General features: G+C 57.1%; 1 protein-coding gene across 7 annotated transcripts; it reads left to right on the forward strand.

The window, feature by feature from the left end:
• Positions 1-875: 875 nt before the first annotated feature.
• Positions 876-13,624, forward strand: SIK1 (salt inducible kinase 1). 7 transcript variants are annotated; one of them, XR_012431953.1, is made up of 14 exons: positions 876-997; positions 1,803-1,972; positions 2,458-2,574; positions 5,927-5,990; positions 6,165-6,326; positions 6,532-6,656; positions 6,783-6,906; positions 7,457-7,680; positions 7,906-8,052; positions 8,474-8,772; positions 8,888-9,104; positions 9,561-9,842; positions 10,323-10,554; positions 10,978-13,624. XR_012431953.1 is itself a non-coding variant. In XM_045389358.3 (14 exons), exons 2-14 carry the CDS (start codon positions 1,817-1,819, stop codon positions 11,351-11,353), a joined length of 2,358 nt encoding a protein of 785 aa, XP_045245293.2. In that variant the 5' UTR covers positions 876-997; positions 1,803-1,816; the 3' UTR covers positions 11,354-13,624. The 7 variants fall into 7 exon arrangements, 4 of the variants coding, with proteins under 4 accessions (XP_045245293.2, XP_065397409.1, XP_065397410.1 ...); XR_012431951.1 differs by having other exon boundaries at positions 8,641-8,772; positions 10,323-10,832; XR_012431952.1 differs by having other exon boundaries at positions 8,704-8,772; positions 10,323-10,832.
• Positions 13,625-15,112: the final 1,488 nt, after the last annotated feature.

Here is a 15,112-nt window from a genome sequence, read left to right on the forward strand (position 1 = left end):
TGGCTCTGTCACCGCCCGCAGCGTCCGCCCGGGCCCGCGCGGGACCAGGGTCCCAGCCCCATATGCTGCGGGAGCAGCCCCGGGGCGCGCAGACGCCAGCGCCGCTGAGGGCCGGGGCCGGGACCGGCTGCGCGGCTGGGCTTCCAGAGCGGCCGGCCACGCTTCCTTAGGTTTCAAGTTTCTAACTTGCTGAACATGTGAGATTATAACAGCAAAAGCGGCTGACGTCCCCGAGGGCAAGCGGCCTCTCGGGGCCTAGGGCGCCCTGGGTGTGGCCGGGCGCCTCGCGTGGCCCCGCGCCCTGCAGCGCCCTGGGGCCTCTGCGCCGCCAGCCCCACGCGCGAGCCCGCGAGGTCCCCGGGCCCCCACACGTCCGGAGGCTCCGAGCCGGGACGAACGCGGGTCACGTGGAGGGGCCGGCGACCCCTGCCCGAGAGCCATCCCGTCCCGGAGGGAGCGAGCATAAGGCGCCCGCGGGGCCCGGCCCGAGTCCCCGCGCGTGGAGGAGCGGGCGCGCCCGCGGCGGTGGGGCCGCCCGCAGTGCCCCCAGCGCCCGGGAGGGGGCGCCCGGCGGAGCACAGGCGGGCGGGCCTCGGGCGGCAGGCGCCCCTGACGTCACCGGCCCGCGGTCGCCAGGGCAACGGCCTCATCCCGCGCGCGTCAGAGCCGCCAGTCTCTTGGCAACCGCCCGATCTCCCGCTCTCCCTCCTCCCGGCGCTCGGCCGCGCGTCGCTCTGGCGTCAAAGCGACGTCAATGGGCGGCCCCCGCCCGGGCGGCGGGGGCGGGGCAGGGGGCGGGGCCTGCGGGGGGCGGGCCGGGGCGGGCCGGGGCGGGGCCGGGCGCCGCGTGCGGCGGAGCGCGGCGGCTCCGGGCTGACATGCGGCGCGGACCCGGAGGCGGCAGCAGCTGCGGCGGCGGCCGGAGCAGTAGGCGCCCGAGCAGTGCGAGCGGCCGAGCGGGCGACTTCCTGGCCTGGGCGCTCCGGGGGCGGCTGAGGTGAGGCGGCGGCAGCGGCGGGCTCCGGGCGGGCGGAGGTGGCCGCCGTGGGGGCTCCGCGCTGTCGCCGGGCCGGGGCTCGGGGTTGCGGCCACCGCGCAGGGTCCCCGGCCGTGCGCGCGCGGGGGGTCGCGGGCGGTGTTGGCGGCCCCGCTGCCCTCGGGCTCCCCTTTGTTACGGGGGCCGGAGTAGGAGTGGGTCCGCGGGGTTCGGGGGCTGGGGAGCCGGGGGTAGGGTTGGAGCCGACCGCGGGCGGAGGGACCGGGTGTGGGGGGCGGGTCCGCGAACCCCGAGGTGCCTGGGAGGTCGGGGGTGGGGACGGGACGGATCGCGGGCGGCGGGGGCCGGGTGTGGGAGCGGGGCTAGGGGCGGTCCTGGGATCCGGATCGAGCCGACCTCGGGCGGCAGGGCCGGGTGTGGGAGCGGGTCCGCGCCCAGAGGTGCTAAGGGGTCGGGGGTGGGGACGGAACCGACAGCGGGCGGTGGGAGGCGAGTGTGGAAGCAGGGCTCAGGGGGTCCCGGGATCGGGACGGAACCGAACTCGGAAGGCGGGGGCGGGTTTGGGAGCGGGTCCGCGCGCCCCGCGGGGCTCAGAGGGTCGCGGGTCCGGGTGGAGCGGACCGCGGGAGGCGGGGCGGTTCCACACTTCCCAAGGGGCTGGAGGGGTCCGTGGATAGAGTGAGGGCGACAGGCGTGGGAGCAGGTCCCCGCGTCCCGTAGGGACTGGGGGCGCCGCGGGCACGGGTGGAGCCGACCGCGAGCGGCGGGGGCGCTGGTGGGCTCTGAGCTCTGTGCGGCCCCGCAGGTGCGCGCGGAGCCATGGTTATCATGTCGGAGTTCAGCGCGGACCCGGCGGGCCAGGGTCAGGGCCTGCAGAAACCCCTCCGGGTGGGTTTTTACGACATTGAGCGGACCCTGGGCAAAGGCAACTTCGCGGTGGTGAAGCTGGCGCGGCATCGAGTCACCAAAACGCAGGTGCGTGGGGGCAGCGGGACCCAGCCGGCTGGGCCTTCCCACTGGGCCTGGGGCGACCGACCCTTGGCGGGTGGACCCCATGCGGATTCAGTGCTGCAGGCTTGATTGTCGTGGTGGGTGAACAGTAATCGTTTTTAGTTCGGTAAAGAAAAAAAATGCTTTATGTTGCTGCATAATTTGCACATATATTGGGAGAAAGCAGAGAGGATAATGGCAAAAAAAGGACCAACCTGAGAGTGCAGTGGTTCATGGACTCAGAGCTAAGCCCTGTAAACTGAGCCTGCAAATACTTAATGCACTTACTTAACTCGGATTATTTTAAATAACGTTAGTGGTTACTTTGGTTATGTTTTCCCAACTTCTTGTGATCCTTTGTAGACAAAGTGTTGAGAAATTAACTTGCAAAAGATGAAATGTGTAAATTAGGTTGAGGGTTTTTTTAAAAAAACAAAACAAAATATCCTTTTTCTTTCTAAAATCCGTAGGTTGCAATAAAAATAATTGATAAAACACGATTAGATTCAAGCAATTTGGAGAAAATCTATCGTGAGGTTCAGCTGATGAAGCTTCTGAACCATCCACATATCATAAAGCTCTACCAGGTAAGGGGTCAGCTTGCCTTTCTCTGCTAATCCTGGCAAATGTGTTGTATTTTATTTCCAACAACGGAAGTCTGCAATTTCTGAAGGTGGCTTCCCTTTTGGGGGGTGTGTGGAAGTTGGGCATTTGGTTATATAAGGTAAATAGACTGATTTTTATGGGCTGTGCAGATATATTTGCAATTATTGCTTTTGGATCATAATTGAGATTTGCTTCATTGGAATTTTATTTAGTATCCTAACCTGATCCAGTTTTAAATGTGTATAGCTCTGTTGTAAATTTGCTTTACTATGAAAACAGACAAATGCATCTGTAGGTATTGCCACAGGTCACACATTTAGTATAAAAGGACAAATTTGAGTGAAACTGGAAACTTCTACCTTTGCAGATAATTATTAAACTTTAAAGCCAGCTGCTCTTACCGGTTTTCGTTAGTTTATTTTTGCAAGGACAGTAGAGAGCATTTGTTTTCCCTATTTAAACTCTTCCATGAAAAACGGAGAGATGAAAATACTTTTCCATAGTAAGAGTAAGGAGCTTGTCATTTAATCCACGCTAGGAACGTGCCTTGCCCTATCTGTTGGTTTATTTTGTGACTTACTTACTTTGTGACTTAATTTTTGATCTCATGTTGAAATTAATAAATTATATCATGAGGAAATAAGTACTAATCTAATTAGAACAGCAAAGCAATCATTTACACCTCCCTAATGATAAATGGCCACTTTTGCAGGGGTGAAATCAAGTCTTCTTGCAGAAGAAGTTCTTTGCAGGTGCTATTTCATCCATTTGTGTTGGGTTGAAGTTCCTCTTAATGATTCGTATGAAATGGAATGTGAGACGACTCTGGGATGCTGTGTGTGTTTGTGCAATTGGGACGGCTCGGTGTACAGTGTGGTAGGAGAGAGAATTATGATTTGAAATTATCCTCCAAAAGCCTCTGCACTAGATTAAAATAAAAGTAGCGGTATTGGCGGAGCTTGTGTTCACTGTGACGACAGTTTGCTCAGCGTCTTTAAGCACAGAATTCATGCCGTGTTCACCTGGTTTGTGTTTTGTTTCTGTTGTCATTTTTAAGTTGTGTGCTCCATGGTACTGGTGTACTGCCTGTGCAGCGTGCCCAGCCCATTTCCTTAGGAGTGGGCTGAGCTGGTTTTGTTTCTGACTTTGCTCAAGGCCTGAACCCTAATGGAAGTACCTTCCTTTTCTTCCTGTTCTTCTCCTTTCCCATTGTGTGGAATTAGCTCGTTAAAGAAAAAAATTGCCGTGTGATTGGTGCTGGAGGTCTTTTCTGGAGGTGCATTTTCTTACTGCTGCTGTATGTGATTCTTAACTGTTTGGAGATGATAGAATTTAGTGGTGTAGCAATGACGTTTATTCCTCTGGTTTTGACGCTAGTGTCTAATTTTCTTTTCTTTCCTCCTGTCTTTTTTTTTTTTTTTTTGAGACGGAGTCTGGCTCTGTCACCCAGGCTGGAGAGCAGTGGTGCAATCTCGGCTGACTGCCAACTGCCACCTCCTGGGTTCAAGTGATTCTCCTGCCTCAGCCTCCCAAGTAGCTGGGACTACAGGCGCCCGCCACCACACCCAGCTAATTTTTTGTATTTTTAGTAGAGATGGGGTTTCACCATTTTAGCCAGGATGGTCTGGATCTCCTGATCTTGTGATCTTGGCCCACCTTGGCCTCCCAAAGTGCTGGGATTACAGGCGTGAGCCACCGTGCCCAGCCGCTAGTGTCTAATTTTCATTACGCGGGCCGGAGTCCCAGAACCCTGCTGAACGTTTTTAGACTTTCAAAAAGTTTAAACACTTTGACTTTTAATTCTTTTCCTCCTCCTCCGTTTCTTCAGTTGGGGACAGGGTAAGCAGTGGTCTTAGAGTTATTCCACCACACACGGGGGCGGGGCAGTTAAAATTCTTGCCAAACTGCTAGAATTTATAGAACACTTTTCTTACTAGATTTACAACTCAAAGCAGCAATCTTTGAAGCATCTTTTTTTTTTTTTTTTTTTTTTTTGAGATGGAGTCTCACTGTTGCCCAGGCTGGAGGGCAGTCGTGCAGTCGATCACGGCTCACTGCAACCTCCACCTCCCGGGTTCAAGCAATTCTCCTGCCTCAGCCTCCCAAGTAGCTGGGACTACAGGCACAGGCCACCACACCTGGCTAATTTTGTATTTTTAGTAGAGGTGGGGTTTCACCATGTTGGCCAGACTGGTCTCGAACTCCTGACCTCAAGTGATCAGCCTGGGTAATCCCAAAGTGCTGGGATTACAAGCGTGAGCCACTGCCTCCAGCACAAAGCATCTTTTTTAAAGGAATAACTGTATATTTTGAACCCAAATAAATCTTTTTTATAAGAATATACTGTCTCATCCTCTCCAAAATTTTTCAGTACTCACAGACATATGTTATATTTTTAAATCTCTTTTTAAGTAAAATAAAGTTATTGATCAGTGAATGAACTTGGAAGGGCTATATTGGCATGGTTGTTGGGTGGCTACATGCTGAGTGATGGGCTGTGCACTGAGCAGCCCACTGCAGCTGACCTGGCAAAGCTGGGTTCCCACAGCCTCATTCATCCTGTCAATCAAGCGAGTAGGAATGGGGTGTGCGTTCTCTATTACTCAGGTGGCTCTGACCATTGATTGGACTCATCTTTTGCCTGCTAGGCTTCTATAAAGCCCAGCAAACTTCCAGCAGTCTCCTCCTCTGTAGCCTTCAGAGATCTGTCTCTCCTTTTTTGAGATGGAGTCTTGCTCTGTCGCCCAGGTTGGCGCACAGTGGTGCGATCTCGGCTCACCGCAACCTCCGTCTCCCGGGTTCAAACGATCCTCTTGCCTCAGTCTCTTGAGTAGCTGGGATTACAGGCGCCCACCACCTCACCTAGCTAGTTTTTGTATTTTTTGTAGAGATGGGGTCTTGCCATGTTGACCAGGCTGGTCTCGAACTCCTGGGCTCAAGCGATTCTCCTGCCTTGGCCTCCCGAAGCGCTAGGATTACAGGCGTGAGCCACCATGCCCCGGCCTAAGCATTCTCAAATTGTATGTGAGGTGACTTGAATTAAATATGACCACAGAGGAGAATTCTAACATATTTAGACCTTTCGTGAGAGCAAAGGTGTCTCAGGATAGGTAAGTCAGTGAGGAATTCACCTCTGATTTTTTAAAGCTGTCTTTATGAGGAGGAATCTCCTGTGTTTTTTTTTTTAATTGCAGAAATTTTTCTTTTCTTTGCATTTTTAAATGACGAATGCTTTTGTCCTAGAAAAGTTAGAAATCTCCTGGGGTTCTGGTGGATTGTTTGTAGCACTGCCTTGTGCCTTGTGTGGTTAAATGTCAGGTCTTTCTTTTTTAGGTTATGGAAACAAAGGATATGCTTTACATCGTCACTGAATTTGCTAAAAATGGAGAAATGTTTGGTAAGCCACACTCATTTTTAACATCTGTTGAAAACCAGTGGCACGAACGTGTCTGGATTTGCACGGCCAGTGTTTGGGCCACACATCCTAGGACCTCGTGGTGTTCTTCAGGGCCCTCTGGGTAGTGGGCAGGCTTTGCCCTGGGGGCTGTAGCTTTGTTTTGTGGCTCCTCAGATTATTTGACTTCCAACGGGCACCTGAGTGAGAACGAGGCACGGAAGAAGTTCTGGCAAATACTGTCAGCCGTGGAGTACTGTCACGACCATCACATCGTCCACCGGGACCTCAAGACCGAGAACCTCCTGCTGGATGGCAACATGGACATCAAGCTAGCAGGCACGGAGGGCCCGGGGTGGGAGCAGGGACATCAAGCTGGCAGGCACGGAGGGCCCGGGTGGGATCTGGGACATCAAGCTGGCGGCACGGAGGCCCTGGGGTGGGGGTGCGCCCACGAGCGGCCCCAGCTTCCCGGCATGTGCCTAAACCACAGCCCCTTGCCATTTGCCATTTAACCTCATCTGTCTGTTTCTTTGCATCTCAGATTTTGGATTTGGGAATTTCTACAAGTCAGGAGAGCCTCTGTCCACGTGGTGTGGGAGCCCCCCATATGCCGCCCCGGAAGTCTTTGAGGGGAAGGAGTATGAAGGCCCCCAACTGGACATCTGGGTAGGAGCCGCGTGCGCGCAGACCCCCTTCCCGAGGCCGCATTCCCTGAGGGCGCTGTGTTCCCGGGGGCGCTGGGTTCCCAGGGGCACTGCGCTGGCGCTGACGTGGCTCTGTGGTCCTCAACAGAACCTGGGTGTGGTGCTGTACGTCCTGGTCTGTGGTTCTCTCCCCTTTGACGGGCCTAACCTGCCGATGCTGAGACAGCGGGTGCTGGAGGGCCGCTTCCGCATCCCCTTCTTCATGTCTCAAGGTGGGTCGTGTGGTCTCGCGTGGGTAGGGGCCTGTGTCTCCTGCAGCCCCTTTGCAGCTGGCTTCTGAGTTGTTGTTGAGTCTGGGAATCAGGCCCAGGTTACTGTGGGCTGCAGGAGAAACCCAGCCCATGGATGCCTTCTCAGTGCCCTATTTCTAGGGTGGACAGGTGCCCTTGCTGCACAGGCTGGTGCCTCGTGCCTGCTGTCCCCGCCCAGCACCCACGCCCAGGGCGCTGGCATCACCCCTGAGCTCAGTCCACTGGCTGTGGCGCACCCGGCTTTTCTGTGTCATAAAGATGCCTGTCCACGTGGTGCTCAGGCGCGGGGCATGGCAGAAGGGTGGACCTAAGTGGTTCTCTGTGTGGTGGACACAAAGTATGGTGGACCCCAGGGGCTGGATCCCTGGCTGGTGGCACCCCTTGGGTGGCAGGACTGAGCCGATGGCCCGGCCCCTGCTCCTGGCCGCTGGCGTGTCAAACCACGTGGGGCGGTGGGTGGGAGCACAGGTGAGGTCCCGCCGCCCTGGCTCAGCCTCCTGCTTCTCCGCAGACTGTGAGAGCCTGATCCGCCGCATGCTGGTGGTGGACCCTGCCAGGCGCATCACCATCGCCCAGATCCGGCAGCACCGGTGGATGCGGGCTGAGCCCTGCTTGCCAGGACCCGCCTGCTCCACCTTCTCCGCGCACAGCTACAGCTCCAACCTGGGCGACTACGACGAGCAGGCGCTGGGTATCATGCAGACGCTGGGCGTCGACCGGCAGAGGACGGTGGAGGTGAGCCCGGCCACACTCGCCCTGGCCTCACCCGCAGGGGCTGGGCGGCTGTCTCGGGAAGCAGGCACTCACCAGCCGAGTTAAAACGGGAGCGCAGGCTAATTTAGGGGCAGGCTTATCCACCCCACTAAAGGATATTCTCAGTCACCCAAGAATAACCTGGGAGCGGGTGGACCCTGGGGCTCCCCGCCGCCCCGTGCTGACCTCTGCTCCTCTTGTTCCCAGTCGCTGCAAAACAGCAGCTATAACCACTTCGCTGCCATTTATTACCTCCTCCTCGAGCGGCTCAAGGAGTATCGGAATGCCCAGTGCGCCCGCCCCGGGCCTGCCAGGCAGCCGCGACCTCGGAGCTCGGACCTCAGCGGTTTGGAGGTGAGGGGGAGGAGTCTCCTGCTGGGCCCCAGGCTCCCTCCACCCTCAGGCACCCTCCCCCGTCAGGCACCCTCCCCCGTCAGGCACCCTCCCCCATCAGGCACCCTCCCCCGTCAGGCACCCTCCCCCGTCAGGCACCCTCCCCCATCAGACACCCTCCCCCGTCAGGCACCCTCCCCCATCAGGCACCCTGTCCCGTCAGGCACCCTGTCCCGTCAGGCACCTCCCCTGTCAGACACCCTCCCCCGTCAGGCACATCCCCCGTCAGGCACCCTGTCCCATCAGGCACCTGCTTGGAGGGCGGTTCCTTGCATGGGCACTGGGTCCCAGGCCATGTGGGGAAGGGGGCGCCAGCTTCCGGGGGCTGGACCCTGCCCAGAGGCCACTTGTCCCTGACTCATGCCGCCTCCTGGCAGTGCAGCAGCAGCACACGGTCCTGAGCCCAGCCTGGCCAGCCAGTGTCCCTGTCAGCTGTCACGCCCACCAGCAGGCAGCTCGCACTCCAGACAGAAGCCAGCTTATCTCTTCTCTCGCTGGCGCTGGTGGTCCTGGAGCCGCTCCCCTGATGGCCTCTTTCCCGTCTGCCAGCTCCAGGTGCCTCAGGAAGGCCTTTCCACTGACCCTTTCCGCCCCGCCCTCCTGTGCCCGCAGCCGCAGACCTTGGTGCAGTCTGTCCTGCAGGCCGAGCTGGACTGTGAGCTCCAGAGCTCGCTGCAGTGGGTGAGTGCCCACAGCGGGTGTGGAGAGGGCTCGCTTCAGCCTAGCCCTGGTGCCCCCAGTGCGCCCGGGTCACCCGGAGCCCAACAAGTCACTGGCTTGTGTCTCTCCAACCCAGCCCTTGTTCTTCCCGGTGGATGCCAGCTGCAGCGGCGTGTTCCGGCCCCGGCCCGTGTCCCCCAGCAGCCTGCTGGACACAGCCATCAGTGAGGAGGCCAGGCAGGGGCCAGGCCTAGAGGAGGAGCAGGACGTGCAGGAGTCCCTGCCCAGCAGCACGGGCCGGAGGCACACCCTGGCCGAGGTCTCCACCCGCCTCTCCCCACTCACCGCTCCATGTAAGTGTCCCCGGAGGCCCAGGAGGACACCGGTGGATAGGCTTACAGTCGATGTGAGGGTGGGCTAATTTAGAATGAATGTTTTGCCCGGCAGCCTCTTAGGTTGGACTTCTCAGGATTTGCCATTTGTTTTAATCCCTGAGACCACACAGTTGATGCTTAGAGCCTGCCCTGCATGTGGTCGTTCTGGTGGAGGATACAGCGTGGGGTTTAGCCTCCAGCAGGGTCCTCCCCAGGCCGCCCCGGGTACTGGGAGGGCAGCCCCTTGGCCTGAGGTCCACCTGTAGCTGCACCGTGATGGTGGCCTGCCTTTGGGGCTCCCTGGGCTCTGGTAGCCTCGAGCCCTCTTCCCACCAGGTTGAGGGCAGGGATGGGGAGGCCGGCACTGCCATGTGTGCGCGGCAGGGGCGGGGAAGCCCGTACTGCAGCGTCAAAAGTGCCGTCCTCCTCCCACAGGTATAGTCGTCTCCCCCTCCGCCTCGGCAAGTCCTGCAGAGGGAACCAGCTCTGACAGTTGTCTGACCTTCTCTGCAAGCAAAAGCCCTGTGGGGCTCAGTGGCACCCCGGCCACTCAGGGGCTGTTGGGCGCCTGCTCCCCGGTCAGGCTGGCCTCACCCTTCCTGGGGTCGCAGTCCGCCACCCCGGTGCTGCCGACTCAGGGGGGCTTGGGAGGAGCTGTACTGCTCCCTGTCAGCTTCCAGGAGGGACGGCGGGCATCAGACACCTCACTGACTCAGGGTGAGCCATGCTCCTCCCACACGCACCTCCACCTTCCCCGGGGAGCCGTGTGTGTCTCTGGCAGCACGTGACTTTGTCCCCCTGTTCTCTACTGGGCCTGGGTGGGACCCTCAGTGCTCTGGGCAGGCTGGGGTGCTCAGTGCTCTGGTGGCTCGGGGGGTTACGGCCTGCTGGGATGGACACATATGTGGGTCCCTGAGCACGCGGCCTCTGTGGCTGGTTCTGAAAGCGCAGGAGACAATTCCGTGTTGGGCAGCACCTCCCGACTTGGAGGAGGCATGGGGTCAGGGAGGGCCTTGGCTGCCAGCTGCCTCCTCGCCACCACGGGGCTTGGGTGCCAGACTCCTGTCTGGCCATGCTTGTGTCACCCGTCTTTTCCTTACCCCCCACCTGAGGCTTGGAGACCCCCTAAGCCAAGGGCTGTGGATGCTGGGCTAGGAGCCGGGAGGCCATTGACCTCCTGATTTGCTCTCCCCGCAGGGCTGAAGGCCTTTCGGCAGCAGCTGAGGAAGACCACGCGGACCAAAGGGTTTCTGGGACTGAACAAAATCAAGGGGCTGGCTCGCCAGATGTGCCAGGCCCCTGCCAGCCGGGCCAGCAGGGGCGGCCTGAGCCCCTTCCACGCCCCTGCACAGAGCCCAGGCCTGCACGGCGTTGCAGCTGGCAGCCGGGAGGGCCGGAGCCTGCTGGAGGAGGTCCTAGAACAGCAGAGGTAGGGCCTGCCCCCACCCTGGGACCCCGGGTGGACACATGGCAGGTTGTCTCCTCCAGGAACCTCATCTGCTAAGCGGTCCCCTCCTCTGTGTAGCCCGGTGCGCACCCCCGCCCCCAGCCAGGGAGGTGTGTGGGGCACAGGTCCTCGGTGCTGAACTATGGGGGTGCAGCAGCGGGTGTGTCTTTTAAAGTCCCTGGGTGGGTGAAGGTGGCGAGGAGTGAGAACGCCTGTGGCCACGTCTCTGATCTGCTGAGAAGCCAGGTGGAGAAAGAAAGGTGGGGAGCAGTCAGGGATCAGCCATGCACCTGCCCTCAGCAGCTGCAGCTGGCAGCTCCACGGGTGGGCCCTGCCACACAGGCACTTGGAAACCCGAGAACCCTGCAAGCCAGCACAGTGACCGCCCGTCCTCTCTTCCCACAGGCTGCTCCAGTTACAGCACCATCCGGCCGCTGCGCCCGGCTGCTCACAGGCCGCCCAGCCAGCCCCCGCCCAGTTTGTGATCGCCCCCTGTGATGGCCCCGGGGCTGCCCCGCTCCCCAGCACCCTCCTCATGTCGGGGCTCCCGCTGCTGCAGCCCCCACTCCTGCAGACCGGCGTCTCCCCAGTGGCCTCGGCGGCGCAGCTCCTGGACACACACCTGCACATTGGTGCCGGCCCCACCACCCTCCCCGCTGCGCCCCCACCACGCCTGGCAAGGCTGGCCCCAGGTTGTGAGCCCCTGGGGCTGCTGCAGGGGGACTGTGAGATGGAGGACCTGACGCCCTGCCCCCTGGGGACCTTTGTCCTGGTGCAGTGAGGGCAGCCCTGCGTCCTGGCGCGGACACTGACTCTTACAAGCAATAACTTCAGAGTAGGTGAAGATGTCTGGACTCAAAGCCAAGAACTTTCTAGAAGCGAAATAAGCAATACGTTAGGTGTTTTGGCTTTTTAGTTTATTTTTGTTTTATTTTTTTCTTGCACTGAGTGACCTCAACTTTGAGTAGGGACTGGAAACTTTAGGAAGAAAGATAATTGAGGGGCGTGTCTTGGGGGCTGGGGCAGGAGGGGAGCTGGGTGGAGGGAACACATCTGCAGTGCCGTGGTGTGGGGATCTCGGCCCCTCTCTCTGGGTTCCTTGTGGTTGAGATGATTACCTCGGATGTCCACGGAAACGAGCGGGCGCATCGTTGTCCGCTTGTGTGTGTGTGTGTGTGTGTGTGTGTGTGTGTCTGCACGCGCGCATTGATTACTATCCATTTCTTTAGTTAACACTCTCCACTTCCTGATTTATGCTTTAATGAAAACTGTGAACTTTCCGCTTCATGTATTGGTTTTAAAGCAGCTCTAAGTGGTCAGCCCAGGCGAGGATCACCTACAGGTTCTAGGAATTCTCTCCGCTGAAATCAAAACCTGGAAGACACGTTGTTCTCATTTTAGATGAGAAGTTTTATAAACTACTCAAGAGTTAGTTTTCCAGGACTCTTTGGAGGAACCGCAGGAAGAACCTCAAAGAGGGCAGATGTGACTTCAAAGTGCGAGGGACTCTGTCCTGAGGGGCCCTTGGCCCTGAGCCCCCAGGCACCCTTGCAGAAGCCCAGAAGCTTCTTCCTGCTGCACCTCCCGTTTCCGCTGCTGATGACGTTGATGCATTTCATGATGGGGTCCAACAAGAGCACCTGACTTGGGTGAAGTTGTGCAATATTGGAGGCTGACTGCAGGGCTGGGCAGCTGGGAGACGGGTTCATGGCTCATGGCTCAGGGCCATGCCTGCCTGGGCCGGGACCCCCCGACCTCCCTGACTGCCCCTACCTGGGCTCTTCTTTGGCTTTTGTTCAAGGAAGGTAAAGTGAGAGGTTTAGGTCAGTGTTTTCAAGTTTTTGTTTCTTTTTTTAAAGCAAATCCTGTACATGTATCTACACGGGAGACAGGTAAACACTACTTATTTGTTATATTTTGTACTACACGTTTGTGTTCCAGGTTTAAGCTTCCCTCAGTCGTGTTGTTAAGAAGCGTCCCTGTCAGCACAGGTGTGCGTTGAGGAAGGAGCCCCAGGGCCTTCCCTCCCTCAGCACTGGGGTGGAGGCCGCAGGAAGGGGCAGCCCTTACCTGGCAGGTCCGGGCGCACCTCTGGCAGGTGGACTCCGTGGGGCTCCACCAGCCAGAAGCCTCTGGAAGGCAACAAAGGCAGTGCTGCTCCCACTCGCCCTGAGTCCAGTCCCCGCCCTCAAACCCAGCCCAGGTGCCTTCAGCTACTTCGGCTTCTCACACCCTGCAGTGTTAAACAGAGGCATTGAGAAAGGGGAAAGGCGGGTACTTTTAAAAGCCAAAGATTGACCCAGTTACTTGAGGGTAGGGAGGTGGGCCCAGTGCAGGAGGCTGCATCCCTGCGCTGCCGGCGCCCACCGGGGGCTGCGCCTGTGCCGTGCCGCAGGGAAGCTGGCTGCCCCTGTTCCTGCTGCTGCTGCTGCTGCTCTGTGGCTGTTTCAAAGACTGGACGAGAGGCTGTCTGGAGGGCAGACCTGGTGCCTTGCCGCAGAGAAAACACCAAAGTCTCCTGTTCGCTCATAAAGAAGTCTTTGGGATGGGAGAGCATCCAGACCATCTTGGGGCAGCCAGGCCCTTGCCTTCATTTTTACAGAGGTAGCACAATTGATTCCAACACAAAACCCCTTCCCCTTTTTAAAATGACTTCTGTTCTAATGCCACAGATCAAAGGCCTCAGAAACCATTGTGCATTTCCCCTTTGAAGCAATGACGAGCACTTTACTTTCACAGTGGTTTTTGTTTTTTCTTATTGCTGTAGAACCTCTTTTGGAGGATGTTAAAGGCGTGTTTTTCTTGTTTTTTTAAGAGTGTGCTATGTGTTTTGTAGATTTCTTGACAGTGCTGTAATACAGACGGCGAGGCAATGGCCTATTTAAAGACACTACGTGATCTGATCGAGATGTACATAGTTTGTTTTTTTTTTTTTTTTTACCATAACTGAATTATTTTCTCTCTTATATTAACATGAGAAATGTATGCCAAATGATTAGTTGATGTATGTTTTTTAATTTAATATTTAAATAAAATATTTGGAAGGAAAAAACCTTGACTTTTCCCCTTCCTCTCTCATCTCTCTGGGAGCTCTTTCCTTCCGAGCAGCTTCCCTGAGAGGCCACATCCTCCAGGCTTGTGGAAGTTTCAAATCTTAAAGAGGAGGGCGCGGTGCCAACTCCTGCATTCCAGCTCACCGCAGGGAACTAACGGCCTTCCGTCTGAAGAGGACCCCTCCCCTGCGGCAGCCACAGGTGGCCCCGTGGTCTGCCCCCTCCTCAGGACTCTTCCCCAGTGGCCGGGCTCAGTCATTGAAAGTCTCAGCGCCGCCTGGGGCTGCCGGCACCATCCATCCTTAACCCGTCCTCCGCCAGGTTCTCTGAGCCGGTTATAAATTAAGCAGTTGCAAGAATCTCACAGCCAAACCATTTCCTGGTCTCTAAAAGACTTCATCACCTTCTAGCGATAGGGCGCGCATTGCTGCTTGTAAGAACAAATGATTTGTTCATGTTGGCACCTGGTGGATATTTTGGTTAAAAACAGCTCTTCAACCTCTCCGCTCCCATTAAGGTGTCATTACCAAAGTGGACCCCCTTGTGCACTGTTGGTGGGAGGGTCAATGGCACAGCCTTTGTGGAAAGCAGTGTACCCGCTCCTCAAAAGATTCGAACCACCACATGATCCGGCCGCTCCTCCTAATGGTACGTACCCCGAAGAACTGAAGGCAAGGTCGGGAGAGGTTTGTACACCCACGTTCACAGCAGCACGACAGCCATACTAGGAGGCAGCCCGAGGGGCCGTCAGCTGATGAAGGGATCAAGAAGATGTCCGTGCCGGCAGTGGAACAGGCCTCAGCCTTACAAAAGGCAAGCCCAGCACGGCCTACAGCGAGGATGGACCCTGAGGACGCTGTGCTCAGTGGAACAAGCCAGTCGTAAAAGAACACACACGCGAGGTCCCTAGAGGGGTCAGATTCACAGAGACACAAGGTGGAGTGGGGGATGCTGGGGGCTGGGGGCTGGGGGAGGGGCTGCTGAGCCAGAGATGAATGGGTAGGAATTGCAGTTTAAGAGGATGAAAAGTTCTGGAGTTGGGCAGTGGTGATGGGTGCATAATAGTATGAACGTTCTTAATGCCACTCAACTGTGTACCCAAAAATGGTTAAAATGATAAGTTTTATGTTATGCGTATTTTACTACTTTTTTTTTTTTTTTTTTTTTTTTGAGCCTTGCTTTGTCACCCAGGCTGGAGTGCAGTGGCATGATCTTGTCTCACGGCAACCTCCATCTCCCAGGTTCAAGCGATTCTCCTGCCTCAGCCTCCTGAGTAGCTGAGATTAGAGGCTCCCACCACCATGCCAGGCTAATTTTTGTATTTTTAGTAGAGATGGGGTTCCACTATGTTGACCAGGCTGGTCTCAAAACTCCTGACCTCAAGTGATCTGCCCATCTCAGCCTCCCAAAGTGAGGAGATTACAAGCGTGAGCCATTGTACCCGGCCCACCATTTTTTAAAGAAGAAAACAAAGTTTTCTCTCAAGG

Source organism: Macaca fascicularis, chromosome 3 (genome assembly GCF_037993035.2).
Source record: "Macaca fascicularis isolate 582-1 chromosome 3, T2T-MFA8v1.1".
Lineage (NCBI taxonomy): Eukaryota > Metazoa > Chordata > Mammalia > Primates > Cercopithecidae > Macaca > Macaca fascicularis.

Bases quoted from the DNA above. Each gene is read 5' to 3' on its own strand.
- SIK1 (XM_045389358.3), top strand. From the start codon at position 1,817: ATGGTTATCATGTCGGAGTTCAGCGCGGACCCGGCGGGCCAGGGTCAG. The intron at 8,053-8,640 runs GTGAGGGGGAGG...CCCGTCTGCCAG, and splicing joins CGGACCTCAGCGGTTTGGAG to CTCCAGGTGCCTCAGGAAGG. The intron at 9,843-10,322 runs GTGAGCCATGCT...CTCTCCCCGCAG, and splicing joins AGACACCTCACTGACTCAGG to GGCTGAAGGCCTTTCGGCAG.